The following is a 14831-nucleotide window of genomic DNA, read 5'->3' as shown; positions in this document are numbered from 1 at the left end:
TGGCTTTTCCCAGAGGGACAATGAAGATGGCAGTTTTATTAATAAATCATTGTTTATCCTTTTCTGTGCTTGCTCTTAGTAAAACGTATATTTCTGTTGCTTTAGTACATTTAAAACAGTCATAAATTTTAACCTCCTAATAATGTGACTCAAGACTTTATTCTTTGTATTCTGCTGAGGGCTTACCTCAGTTTTGTCAAACTTCAGTTTTTCCTCCTGGTTTGGAAATAATTCCAAATTATTATTATTTTACTACAATTTCTTTCATTTTCCTTAATCTATTTTAGGTGCCACCAACTTACGCATAGATGATATTAAGGGAACAAGCAGTGCAGAATGTTTACAGATGTCTGTTCATGGTTTTTCACTTGGACTTGTCAAGTCAATAACAGAAAACCTGCAACCATGCTACAAAGCTATGGATTTCCCAGAACCTGTTATTAGCTTGTTTGCTCTGGCATTTTCTTATCATGCCAGCACCTGGGCACTTGAGGTACTCTGAATCCTCTGACAATAACATATTAGTTCGTGTGATTGAAGCCTATTTTATATTCCAATTCAGGGCTTGTCAGTATGGTTTGAGAGTTTGTTTTTTTAGTCCATTCATGTAGCTCTGCTTTCTTTCCTATTTCTGATAGTTGACATTTTAAATATGCTTTTCTAAAACCTTTGACATATGATTTAAACTAACAAAATGTACAGTTTAAAGTCAAGGCATTGAAGTATATCATTAATATCTTTTTTTTGTTTAGATTAGTTGTGATCAGCAGCTGAGCATTACTTGGACACCAGCAGACCATATGTTCCTATACCATCATGTCCTTGAAATTATGCATTGCCATCAAGCATTGGCCACTATTCTTAGAGGAAATGAGCAAGTCTTTCCAGGAAAAGATCAAAATAATTCAATATTAGTCCATCAGGAATCTTCTCATAATGACCAGTCTCTTCAGTCAACGTCTTTGCCTTTGGTTGAAAATTGCACAATAAATAAGTCAAAAAGATGTATTAGTGTTCATCTGGACCTTGGTGCCACCAAAGTGACTGCTTTTGTAACTGAAAAAAACTTTATTTTCCTTGAACTGGGGAGTCTTTCTTTCATTCGACATGCAAGTGCTGTGCAGATTGGAGTGCCGCATGCCATTCTGAACTTTGATGGTAATAATATATTCACTTTTAAAGAAACAGAGGTTCAGATGCTATCAGAACTAGAAGAGCTTATGCCTCAGCGGAATCAGTTCAGCTTTCTTTCTACACAGAAAAATCATGTATTAGTTATCAGTATTCCTTCCCTGTCAGTGCAGTTTCCATATCAGTATGATTTCTCCAACACCTTTGATGAGGCTATTAATGTCCAGAAGTGGTTGAAAAGTCTTCACCGGTCTCACAGGGATGGCCCAGAACCACTGCCTCCAGACTTGGTAATTCGAGTGAAGCAGTTCTCCTTCCTTTTCCTTGATGATGTTTTTGAAATTAAGTTACGTGATAATTATGAACTGATGAAGGATGAGAGTAAAGAGAGTGCTAAGCGGCTGCAGCTCCTTGACAAGAAAGTATCTGACCTTCGCAAGCAACATGGAGAATTACTTCCAGCACGTAAAATTGAGGAGTTATATACTTCCTTGGAGCGTAGAAACATAGAAATATACATTCAGCGGTCACGTCTTCTCTACAGCAATACACCCATGAGAAAATCCCTGTTGACCTGGACTATCACTGACCTGGAAGTCATGGCCTTTGCTGACCAATCACTCCATGGCCCTGACAAAGTCAGGGAGCAGATGATGGATATAGACTCTGTAAGCCCATTCCCACGGGATGGACTTTCCTTAATAATACAGTGGTGCCGGGCTGTCAAGTTTAGCTTAAGTGCATTCCTGGGTAAGTGTACAACAAACCTGTTTCTAAATGGAGGGAAAGATTCAAGCCTTGATTATAGGCAAAGATTTCTAATTTTTGTCAGACAGCACTATGTGCAACAGTAATGAAAAGTGTATACAGTTGGTCTCATAGTGTGCAGAATTTCCAAAAATATGAATTGCTTATGAGATATGTCTGCTAGTCAATGGAAGGTTGAGTCCCCACCACTTTGACACAGATATTAAAAAAAAACTGATAGACTTGCAGGTTTTGTTAAGTTAGCAGACCAATATTAAAAGCCTTCTTTGTAACAAAGTGTGTTTTATATTTTTGGGGCTGAATGCATTATATTTACAGTTCGAATCCGGGATTATCCACGCTACTTCTTTGAAATCCGAGATTGGACTTTGTGTGGACGACTAATTGGCACTGAGCAAGATGGTCACCCTCGTGCCAAACGCAGGCAAAAGCTACATCTTGGTCAACCCTGGGGGGATGTCACTGTTGAGAGAAATATGCCCCCACTTAAATTCTACCATGATTTCCACTGTGAGTATAGAATTGAATCACCATATATTTTTTTTAAAAGTATGTAAAGACTATAGTTGCTCCTTAAGCTGTTTTTTCCCAGTACTAATTTGCAAATATTTAAAAGCACTGGAATTTGAAAAGTTTTTTGAAATAATGTCAGAGGACTACAACCTTGTGGATTTTGAATCATGCAGTTTTTGGCAAAACCATCCACCCAAGAATGTGTATCTCACAAAGCTGAATCAGAATCTTCATTTATGGATTTTTATGTTGTTGCTATAAATAAGGTCATGTCTTATTTAAATTTTCCAGTTGTCTTTATAAAGTAATGTTTTGCTAATGTGTAGTTCAGAGATCTTTGAGTATGTTCATCTGCATGTAATATTGCAGATGAACACTATGTTCAGGAATGAAAATAAAGAATGAACATACAAAAACTAAATGATTGCACTTGCAAAATTTACTCAGTAAATATATTTTAATATAAAAGCATATGGAAGAGGCATACTCAGATGAGATGGTGTTGTAAAAATTTTGTATTATGTAACATTTCACCATTGTATGTCTGATACCTCTTTTTATGTGTCTTTCTCTTCATGCACTTATTATATTTGTGGATTTGTTTTATCTTTTTCTTAGCGGAAATCTCCCTTTATACTATTGTTTGGGGACCTTGCTGGGATCCAGCATGGACTTTAATTGGTCAAGCTGTTGATCTTCTTACCAAGCCTACAGTGGATCCCAGTCCTCTATTGACATGGTGGGATAAAAGCCGACTGTTGTTTCATGGACGATGGGTGATGAATATTGACCAGGCTAATCTACACCAGCTTGCCACAGAAGTAAGGGCCAAAAGCATTTAGGATCAGTAGTACTGAATTTTATAGTGTGCACTATACTGAAAATAATACATGAGTAAAGAAAGGAACATGACTATGGTTGTGTAAAGAAGTAATCATTTAAATTACTTCATTATCTAGTGACTAAATAGGCACAGGACATACAGTATGAGTATAGGTGTGCATGAACATTTCCTCTGCAATGGACCGGTGCTCTGCATGGGGCTAGTTCCAGCCTTGTGCCCAATACTGTTGAGTTGTCACTGATTGATGTGTAAGCAGTATGTTGAAAGTTATGACAATAGATTCTTGTTTTAAACAGCAGTGTCTCATTTGGTTAAGAGTTTTAGGTTTCATTGTATGCACAAAGCTGTCTGATAAATAATTAAACATTTTATTCTAGTAATATGTGAGCTGCGAACATTCCAAAAACCTATCAATTAGTGCAGCAGGTTCCTGACAATATCCTTCAATAGTTGGTCTTGGCCTGGATATATTTTGGGTAGTCTGAATAAAGAGATATGTACTGTATGTGATGATGTTCAATTCTGATTTGAGTTAGACCTTGTTTCACACAAATAGAGGAAGAGTGTAGTTTATCAAGTAGAGGATAATTGTATTTTATCTAGTGTTGCCTTCCTTTTATTTTCTGAAAATCTTATTAAAAGACTTTGTTCCCTGTCTGAATTTATCTAGTTATGCTGTGTTTTGCAGACACTAATAGAGTTTAGAGATACTGTCTGCTATAAATCTTCATTGCCACTAGACAGAAAAATCCTACTATAAAAATGAGAGAAGGGTAGTTGGCAAAACTTCATATAGTAAACTGTCAAACTTGCATTTCAGTGAAACAGATGTTTTCATGAAAAGTAATATTTAAGGGTTAGGGGTAGGGTTAGGCGTAAGGGTTCAGATGTTCAAAAATATTTATATCTCAGTATACATAGATATTCACAACATAGTAGAACTTAAAGTTATTTAATACCATACTAGCCAACCCGGAGCATAGCATACACCACATAATTATTTATTGATGGGTGAACACTTCCTGAAAGACACAGTTGTCCAAATGGGGTGGCATTGAAAACTGGCTCTGTCTTGCATCGTGCCTGCCATGGTTGGTCGCCTTAGTGAATTATATATATATAGATAGAAGATTATACCATAGAATGCACAGCGTAATAGTAAACTAAATGTAAAAACATTGAATAACACTGAGAAAACCTTGAACAACAGAGAAAACTTAACACTGCAAGAGTTTGCGCTATAGTGCTACAAACCGCTCAGTAAAAACACTTTTTAAATGAGTTTTAAGCACAGGAAAAAAATTAACATTTGAAAAATCCGTAATTTAATAAACCAGCAAGAAAAGTAACATTGCACAATGCATGCTACGAACCGATCACCGTAAACAGTAGTGAAAACAAAATCAAACCCGGTGCATTCTTTAACTGCTTTCTCTGCCGTATGTGTCCAGCCCCCTCTCTCTCCTGCGCGTGTGTGTGTGACTCTCTCGCACTCCTGTGTGTGTGTGTGTGTGTGTCTCTCGCGCGCCTGTGTGTGTCTGTGTGTGTGTCTCTCACACGCGCCTGTGTGTGTGTGTCTCTCGCACGCCTGTGTGTGTGTGTGTGTCGCTCTCTCTCTCTCTGGCTCGCTCGCTGCACAGGGAATGTACAGGGAGAGACTGAACATGTGCGGAAATCATCTGCACGCACGGCTGCTTAGTGCATTGTTGGTGGGCGGGGCTCTGTCTTGCGTCTTGCCTGCCATGGTTGGCTGCTTTAGTGAATTATGTTGGCGGGCGGGGCTCTGTCTTGCGTCTTGCCTGCCATGGTCGGCTGCTTTAGTGAATTATATATATTTAGACTAGACAAAGAGCCCGTTTTGACAACGTAAGATGAAACGGGCACGAGTTTGTGTCAGCAGTGTATGAAGAACAAATGATAAGTAATGAAGAAGTTGTTTTGTAATGATTGTAGTCCGCTTTACTCATTACTGTACAGGCTTGTACTGTTAGTTGATGAATTTCCAGGCCTATAGTATAATATTGAATGATGAATGTTCCAGTACAATATGGAATAGAAATAAGTATAAGCACCACAAACCTGATATAGGTGTATTGAATGAATGCATAATTGAATCAGAATGCATAATTAGCTTTCGAGCTGTAGTTGAAGTCGACTTTCAGGCCTCTAGAGCTTTAATCGAAGTCGCCTTTCTCTTTGAATTTTTGCGGCCGTAAATCCGCCACCTGCCACGATGTTGGGGTTGGATGTCGGTCTCGTAAGGTTTTTCGGGCAGCTGCGCAGAAGGCGACTGCACATTCGGCTTCGGACGGACGTGATTGAGTGAGTGAGGAGGCAGGCGAATTATGTATTAAGAAGATTCTCCCTTGGTTTAAATATTTTGAACAATTATTTTTTGAATCCTTAACCTTTTGTTTTTCAAACAAAGGAAGTTTTTAAAAGATTTGTTCATATACTATACAGGTGCTGGTCATAAAATTAGAATATCATGACAAAGTTGATTTATTTCAGTAATTCCATTCAAAAAGTGAAACTTGTATATTAGATTCATTCATTACACACAGACTGATGTATTTCAAATGTTTCTTTCTTTTAATGTTGATGATTATAACTGACAACTAATGAAAGTCCCAAATTCAGTATCTCGGAAAATTAGAATATTGTGAAAAGGTTCAATATTGAAGACACCTGGTGCCACACTCTAATCAGCTACTTAACTCAAAACGCCTGCAAAAGCCTTTAAATGGTCTCTCAGTCTAGTTCTGTAGGCTACACAATCATGGGGAAGACTGCTGACTTGACAGTTGTCCAAAAGACGACCATTGACACCTTGCACAAGGAGGGCAAGACACAAAAGGTCATTGCTAAAGAGGCTGGCTGTTCACAGAGCTCTGTGTCCAAGCACATTAATAGAGAAGCGAAGGGAAGGACAAGATGTGGTAGAAAAAAGTGTACAAGCAACAGGGATAACCGCACCCTGGAGAGGATTGTGAAACAAAACCCATTCAAAAATGTGGGGGAGATTCACAAAGAGTGGACTGCAGCTGGAGTCAGTGCTTCAAGAACCACCACGCACAGACGTATGCAAGACATGGGTTTCAGCTGTCGCATTCCTTGTGTCAAGCCACTCTTGAACAAGAGACAGCGTCAGAAGCGTCTCACCTGGGCTAAAGACAAAAAGGACTGGACTGCTGCTGAGTGGTCCAAAGTTATGTTCTCTGATGAAAGTAAATTTTGCATTTCCTTTGGAAATCAAGGTCCCAAAGTCTGGAGGAAGAGAGGAGAGGCACAGAATCCATGTTGCGTGAGGTCCAGTGTAAAGTTTCCACAGTCAGTGATGGTTTGGGGTGCCATGTCATCTGCTGGTGTTGGTCCATTGTGTTTTCTGAGGTCCAAGGTCAACGCAGCCGTCTACCAGGAAGTTTTAGAGCACTTCATGCTTCCTGCTGCTGACGAACTTTATGGAGATGCAGAAGTCATTTTCCAACAGGACCTGGCACCTGCACACAGTGCCAAAGCTGCCAGTACCTGGTTTAAGGACCATGGTATCCCTGTTCTTGATTGGCCAGCAAACTCGGCTGACCTTAACCCCATAGAAAATCTATGGGGTATTCTGAAGAGGAAGATGCAATACGCCAGACCCAACAATTCAGAAGAGCTGAAGGCCACTATCAGAGCAACATGGGCTCTCATAACACCTGAGCAGTGCCACAGACTGATCGACTCCATGCCATGCCGCATTGCTGCTGTAATCCAGGCCAAAGGAGCCCCAACTAAATATTGAGTGCTGTACATGCTCATACTTTTCATGTTCATACCTTTCAGTTGGCCAACATTTCTAAAAATCCTTTTTTTGCATTGGTCTTAATTGATATTCTAATTTTCCGAGATACTGAATTTGGGACTTTCATTAGTTGTCAGTTATAATCATCAACATTAAAAGAAATAAACATTTGAAATACATCAGTCTGTGTGTAATGAATGAATCTAATATACAAGTTTCACTTTTTGAATGGAATTACTGAAATATAAATCAACTTTGTCATGATATTCTAATTTTATGACAAGCACCTGTATATTAGAATACACTAAAAAGGATGTAACATTTTAGGAGGAAAATCATTTTAACTGAATTAATTCTACCAGCTAATGTGAGATAAAGGTATGACTAGTTGGTATAATCCTGTTTAACACATTCCACCAAGCTGTTGCTAAACATAAAACTGAATAATACCTTAAATTGCTCTTCATTTTATTTACACTGTTCCATTTTGTGAGATCTCTTCTGGGTCTCTTCTTTTGCCATTTCTCCATAATTGGCTTATTTGTTCCCCTGAATTTTGAATTGCTCAGGTATTAATCTTAGTTTATCTCCAGTAATCTCTTTTCTTGTCTCTCAGCTTCATTTTTTCTGTTGTAAGATCCATACTGTTGTTTTTCCTGTCACTTCCTAGAATATGTATAAATAGCAATGAAGCAAGCAGAAGATCAGTTAAGGGTATTAAATACATTATAAGAGTACAGTAGAAAACCTCTGTATCTGGAACAGTGCAGTCTTAGTTTTTTTAAAATTACATGTGCCGCATACTGTATATTCTAACCAAGTGACACAAAATATAGGTCACATAAGTGCATTCAGAATGAGTCAGCCTTTCCTTCCTTGGCAGTTTTCTACTGTTGCCTTTAGATGAGCAAATAATTATCAAATGATAGGTTAATGTTATCCTGTTTAATAAAACCCCTGTGTACGTCCATGTGTTCGTGTTTGTGTGTCTTCTGGTGAAGTGCGCATGCGTGGGGCACTCTTTTAATAAAGGACATCATTGCTGGGGAGAGTGCTGATTGGGTAGTCGCGGCCGCGCACATAAAATCCGTTGCTGGGGAGACGCCACACATACAATAATCAGCTGCACGCTAGCACAGATTAAAATACTTGCTGGAGAACTGCACAGTACTTGCTGGAGAGATGCCACAGGCACGATTATCAGTTGCACGCCACACATTACATCAGTTGCTGGGGAGACTCTGCTGATTGCCCACTGTTGTGACAGAAAATTAAACCCATATTACGGACAAGGCGGAAGTACAGGGAAGTGTGGAATGTGTGGCAGAGTCACCGGCCTCTAGCAGATGCTTTTGTGTACTATACAGTAATGTTTAGTCACATTTTTAAAGTTAAAAATGTATTAGCTTGTTCTTTGGTACTTTTTTTAATTGGGTGCTTCACATGTACATTCTCAGACAACTGTGCACATACTTGTACATAATGCTGATAAAAATAACACTTTTTATAGTTAATTGCATTACAGAATTATAAATAAGGTAACATTCATTTACACATTACATTGTTCCTGTACCTATTTGTGATAATAATAATTTATTTAATTTTGTCATTTACACTGTTTCCCATTGAAAATATGTTGCATCTTTGTTATCTATTACTGGTTTTATAATGTAAGTCATATGCAACATTAAAGATGTTCTTCAGAAAAGTACAGTGCATCTGGAAAGTATTCACAGCACATCAGTTTTTCCACATTTTGTTATGTTACAGCCTTATTCCAATTTGGATTAAATTCATTTTTTTCCTCAGAATTCTACACACAACACCCCATAATGACAAAGTGAAAAAAGTTTACTTGAGGTTTATGCAAATTTATTAAAAATAAAAAAAATTGAGAAATCACATGTACATAAGTATTCACAGCCTTTGCTCAATACTTTGTCGATGCACCTTTGACAGCAATTACAGCCTCAAGTCTTTTTGAATATGGTGCCACAAGCTTGGCACACCTATCCTTGGCCAGTTTCGCCCATTCCTCATTGCAGCACCTCTCAAGCTCCATCAGGTTGGATGGGAAGCGTTGGTGCACAGCCATTTTAAGATCTCTCCAGAGATGTTCAAGCGGATTCAAGTCTGGGCTCTGGCTGGGCCACTCAAGGACATTCACAGAGTTGTCCTGAAGCCAATCTTTAGATATCTTGGCTGTGTGCTTAGGGTCGTTGTCCTGCTGAAAGATGAACCGTCGCCCCAGTCTGAGATCAGGAGCGCTCTGGAGCAGGTTTTCATCCAGGATGTCTCTGTACATTGCTGCAGTCATCTTTCCCTTTATCCTGACTAGTCTCCCAGTTCCTGGCGCTGAAAAACATCCCCACACCATGATGCTGCCACCACCATGCTTCACTGTAGGGATGGTATTGGCCTGGTGATGAGCGGTGCCTGGTTTCCTCCAAACGTGACGCCTGACATTCACACCAAAGAGTTCAATCTTTGTCTCATCAGACCAGAGAATTTTCTTTCTCATGGTCTGAGAGTCCTTCAGGTGCCTTTTGGCAAACTCCAGGCGGGCTGCCATGTGTCCTTTACTAAGGAGTGGCTTCCATCTGGCCACTCTACCATACAGGCCTGATTGGTGGATTGCTGCAGAGATGGTTGTCCTTCTGGAAGGTTCTCCTCTCTCCACAGAGGACCTCTGGAGCTCTGACAGAGTGACCATTGGGTTCTTGGTCACCTCCCTGACTAAGGCCTTTCTCCCCCGATCGCTCAGTTTAGATGGCTGGCCAGCTCTAGGAAGAGTCCTGGTGGTTTCAAACTTCCTCCACTTACGAATGATGGAAGCCACTGTGCTCATTGGGACCTTCAAAGCAGCAGACATTTTTCTGTAACCTTCCCCAGGTCTGTGCCTTGAGACAATCCTGTCTCGGAGGTCTACAGACAATTCCTTTGACTTCATGCTTGGTTTGTGCTTTGACATGAACTGTCAACTGTGGGACCTTATATAGAAAGTTGTGTGCCTTTCCAAATCATGTCCAATCAACTGAATTTACCACGGGTGGACTCCAATTAAGCTGCAGAAACATCTCAAGGATGATCAGGGGAAACAGGATGCACCGGAGCTCAATTTTGAGCTTCATGGCAAAGGCTGTGAATACTTATGTACATGTGCTTTCTCAGTTTTTTTATTTTTAATAAATTTGCAAAAATCTCAAGTAAACTTTTTTGACATTGTTATTATGGGGTGTTGTGTGTAGAATTCTGAGGAAAAAAATGAATTTACCGGTAATCCATTTTGGAATAAGGCTGTAGCATAACAAAATGTGGAAAAAGTGATGCGCTGTGAATACACTGTATGTTGTTACTTTTCAAACACTACTGTAAAATCATTTAACCTACAATAAATAAAACAAAACAAAGATCAAAATATAAAGATACAGTTCTTTATTCAAATATCAGTCAGGAAATTAAGTTAAAAGAGTGAAACATTTGGAGAACTTTTGATGTTCCACTGTTTAAGCACATTCACAATATTCCTTGAAACAACTGGTAACTGAGTCTGTGAAAGTCCTCAAAGAAAATGTGCCTGAAAGGTTTATATATCTTTTTTGAAAAGGAGTACAAAAAAAAAAAGTGAATGTGGCATACCGTATGAGCCTTTCCCTCTCTGCCAATCTTCTGGCTTTCTAATAGAAGTATTCTGTTTCTAGGATCCTTACAACACAACTGAGAATATGCACTGGGAATGGAATAAGCTGCATTTCGATTGGAAGCCTGGGCATTTTGTGTTTAGGGGAGACCTTGATGTCAATGTCAGGACTGCTTCCAAGTAAGGACTAGTAAATTTTAATTATCAAAATTCAACTGCAATCGTACTCATTTAAAACAAATGTACTGTTGGTGTCTTCTCTCATTTGTATTTTCTACTATACAATGAGTAGAAAAACATTCTTAAAGTTGGACTTTGTCTTCCTTATCTTAGTTTTTACTGAATTGTAAATTTAATATCATTTTTATGATGGGGTTTTAGTAGCTTCATTTAACCTGCCTTTTTTAACCATGCAGTCTTTGTCTTTCCTTTTCTTAGTTTATACTGAATTGTATTTTCCGAAGGTAGTGTTTTTTAAATTTAACATCAAATATTATAATTGAGTGATAAGGTTTTAATAGCTCCATTTAACCTGCCTCATTTAATCATGTAGCCATCTGCTAAATTTTTGTCATGTTATTGTTTGTTTATGTTAAACTAAGTTGAACTTAGAGTAGTACTAAATGCTTAATCCTTTAATCCATTTTGCTTTTATTTAAGTTCACTGTCTTTCTTAGCATGGTTAAATAAGTTTTGTTTACATTTTGCAAAGTGTCAATAACTGTCATTTGCTGGAACATGAAAGTATTCTACAATGAAATGGTGCCCCATCCGTGGTTGGTTCCTTCCTTTTTCTCAGTGTCACAGAGATGGGCAGTGGTTTAGAAACAGGATGAGTGGATGGATGGAACATGCTGGTCTGACTTGGTTGTGCTGCTCTGCCATTTTATGTTGTGATTATAAACTGCTGTGCTTTGTACTAGGGCCGGATGTTGATCTTTGCACAATGCAGTCTTTGAAACTGACATGACTAAGTGACCACATGATCACAGATCACAAAGTGTTTTAACTTATTTTCTTCCCAAAGGTATTTCAGCCAACTTTAGTATACCACCGTTTTTGACATCGTAAACCCAAAGCTGCATATTAGGAGGGTTTTTTCGATCAGTTGCTAATGAATTCTACTCTTTCTACTGTAAAACATGCAAAACACTAAAAGTACAAAGTCAGAAGTGTAGAAAGTATAATAAGGATGCAAATAATAATGATGATGAATAATAATATGAACAGCACACTGCACATGTGCAAATTATGCGAGTGTCACTTTCTGATTCCCAGAATCACTTTCGGTTTTGCTGACCATTTTAATTGTACTGCCTGAATGATAGATTCACTTTGTCATCACTGCTGATGAGAGGCATCTCTTATAAGACGACATTATGAGGCTGCGAGAAGAAGCGTCTACACTATTTCCGGGTAACACTTGGGCCTGACGCTTATGCAAGACATGTCTATACCATTGCTGAGTAACACTCTGCACTAATGCAGTTGGCACTTTACAGCCTGAGTAAATGTCGGGTCTTACATGAGACGCATCTATACCATTGCCCGAGTGACACTCAGGGCTAATGCTTTTTGCACTGTTTTTACAGTCCAAGAGATGCTCGGGTCTAACACTAAGGAGATTAAACAAATTTAAAATCACATCTTTGTATCAATAAAGCATAGTCAATGAGCAATAGCACCCAAAACTGGATTTTTGGGATGTGGTGTTCAAGTTGTCATAAAGAAGTTTGAAGAAATATGTAAAAGACCCAAAAAGCTGTGTGCATGTGAGAAACCGAATAAGCACTGGTGCCACCTACTGTTCATTGAATTTTTATTTTTCAGATTGCATTTTCATTTTCAATTTCTCAACATGCAAATAGTGTGAGTCAATGGGCGGGGCCTTACACCTCAATTTCCCACAATTCTTTGTCCTTCATAGCTGCAGCCACATCGATGGATAGAATACATCTCTCTTTATACTGTGAGCTTCACAGTGGAACAGTCTCACAAAATCTGAAGGCCACACATAATTGTAGTTCTGAAGTGTTATTTTATTACAATATTTTATTACATCATTATTTATCTTTATTTATACTGAATTGAAAATGGGGCTCTTTGTAGTTTTGTTTTTTTTTTTGTAGTATTATGTAATTTACCCCTGCAAACATATTTTTGTAGTATCATATCATTAAAGAATTAAAAAAAATACGAATGAGAAAAATTCTGTTGATTTAAGTGGCTACAGCTACGAAAGACAAAAAATTGTAGGAAATTGAGGTGCAAAGCCCCACCCATTGACCCATGCTATTTGCATGCTGAGAACTTGAAAATGAAAATTCAATTAGCAGCAGGTGTGTGCCAGTGCTTATTTGCTTTTGACTTTTAATTTTTGCAGACTAATTGCTGTTCAGGCTGAAAATGAAATTGCAAATTATGTTATTTAATTTTATTTTTATTTTTTGCAACATTCTTAGACTTTGAAAATGAAATTGCAAAAGAGAGATTGCATTTTCATTTTATAATTTTCATTTTTTTTTTTTTTTTTGCAGAAAATACCTCCCATACCCCGAAAACTAACTTTAAAAACAATTTCCTTGGGTAGCTTAAGATATTTGTATTTGGAATACTTCTAAGGATGGCTAATTTTTATACTTAGATATTAACTAACTAGCTAGTCTATAGACCCCAAAAATAATGACTTCCTAATTTATATTTACTCTTAATTTGCTTCCTCACTTTGAATGCTTCTTTTTTACCTTCTTAAAGGTATGATGACTGCTGCTTCCTTCATCTTCCTAACCTAAATATGACTTTAGACCTCCAGTGGCTATGTCATGGAAACTCTCATGACCACCACAGTGTATGTCTCTGCTCCCCGGAATATGTGTCTGAAGTTACATCAGGGCAGTCTTATGACTCCTACCGTGCTTTTAGGTCTGAAAACCTCAACCTGTCAATCACTATGGACCTTAACCAGCATCAAGGAGGTGAGTCATCAGGGTGGAATACAAATAAACGAGCAAGCTATTGTGTTAAATGTAGTTGAGTGCTGTTGTATCAACTCTAGGGAATTTTCTGATTTTTATATATATACTGTATATATAAAATGTGTGTGTGTGTGTATATATACAGTACTGTGCAAAAGTTTTAGGCTGGTGTGAAAAAATGCTGTAAACAAAGAATGCTTTCAGAAATATAAATAATGATTGTTTATTGTTATCAGTTTGCAAAATGCAAAGTGAGCGAACAAAAGAAAAATCTAAATCAAATCAATATTTGGTGTTACTACCTTTTGCCTTCAAACCAGCATCAATTCTTATAGGTACACTTGCACAAAGTCAGGGTATTTGTAGGATTTTAGTCAGGTGTATGATCAAGCAATTATACCAAACAGGTGTTAATGATCATCAATGTCACACGTAGGTTGAAACACAGTCATTAACTGAAACAGAAACAGCTATGTAGGAGGCTTAAAACTGGATGAGGAACAGCCAAACTCTGCTACCAAGGTGAGGTTGTGGAAGACAGTTTCATGTCATGGCAAGATTGAGCACAGCAACAAGACACAAGGTAGTTATACTGCATCAGCAAGGTCTCTCACAGACAAAGATTTCAAAACAGACTGGGGTTTCAAGATGTGCTGTTCATGCTCTTTTGAAGAAGCACAAAGAAACGGGCAACGTTGAGGATCGTAAACGCAGTGGTCGGCCAAGGAAACTTAGTGCAGCAGATGAAAGACACATCAAGCTTATTACCCTTCGAAATCAGAAGATGTCCAGCAGTGCCATCAGCTCAGAATTGGCAGAAACCAGTGGGACCCAGGTACACCCATCTACTGTACGGAGAAGTCTGGCCAGAAGTGGTCTTCATGGAAGAGTTGCAGCCAAAAAGCTATACCTCCGACGTGGAAACAAGGCCAAGCAACTCAAGTATGCACGAAAACAGAGGAACTGGGGTGCAGAAAAATGGCAGCAGGTGCTGTGGTCTGACGAGTCAAAATTTGAAGTATTTGGCTGTAGCAAAAGGCAGTTTGTTCGTCGAAAGGCTGGAGAGCGGTACAATAATGAGTGTCTGCAGGCAACAGTGAAGCATGGTGGAGGTTCCTTGAACGTTTGGGGCTGCATTTCTGCAAATGGAGTTGGAGATTTGGTCAGGATTAATGG

At 38.5% G+C, this 14831-nt stretch overlaps 1 protein-coding gene across 2 annotated transcripts in view; it reads left to right on the top strand.

The window, feature by feature from the left end:
- Positions 1 to 14831, top strand: part of LOC114655542 (protein KIAA0100-like) — a 97439-nt gene that overhangs the window by 48748 nt on the left and 33860 nt on the right. For both annotated transcript variants that reach the window (XM_028806622.2, XM_028806619.2), the window contains exons 17-22: positions 288 to 493; positions 753 to 1881; positions 2218 to 2409; positions 3031 to 3233; positions 10742 to 10860; positions 13435 to 13655. In XM_028806622.2, the coding sequence (XP_028662455.1) occupies positions 288 to 493; positions 753 to 1881; positions 2218 to 2409; positions 3031 to 3233; positions 10742 to 10860; positions 13435 to 13655 (2070 nt within the window). The remainder of the gene's footprint in view (positions 1 to 287; positions 494 to 752; positions 1882 to 2217; positions 2410 to 3030; positions 3234 to 10741; positions 10861 to 13434; positions 13656 to 14831) is intronic.

This window comes from Erpetoichthys calabaricus, chromosome 8, assembly GCF_900747795.2.
Source record: "Erpetoichthys calabaricus chromosome 8, fErpCal1.3, whole genome shotgun sequence".
In the NCBI taxonomy this organism is placed as follows: Eukaryota; Metazoa; Chordata; class Cladistia; order Polypteriformes; family Polypteridae; genus Erpetoichthys; species Erpetoichthys calabaricus.
The sequence above is the reverse complement of the archived record's forward strand: the minus strand, read 5'-3'. Positions and strand labels throughout refer to the sequence as shown.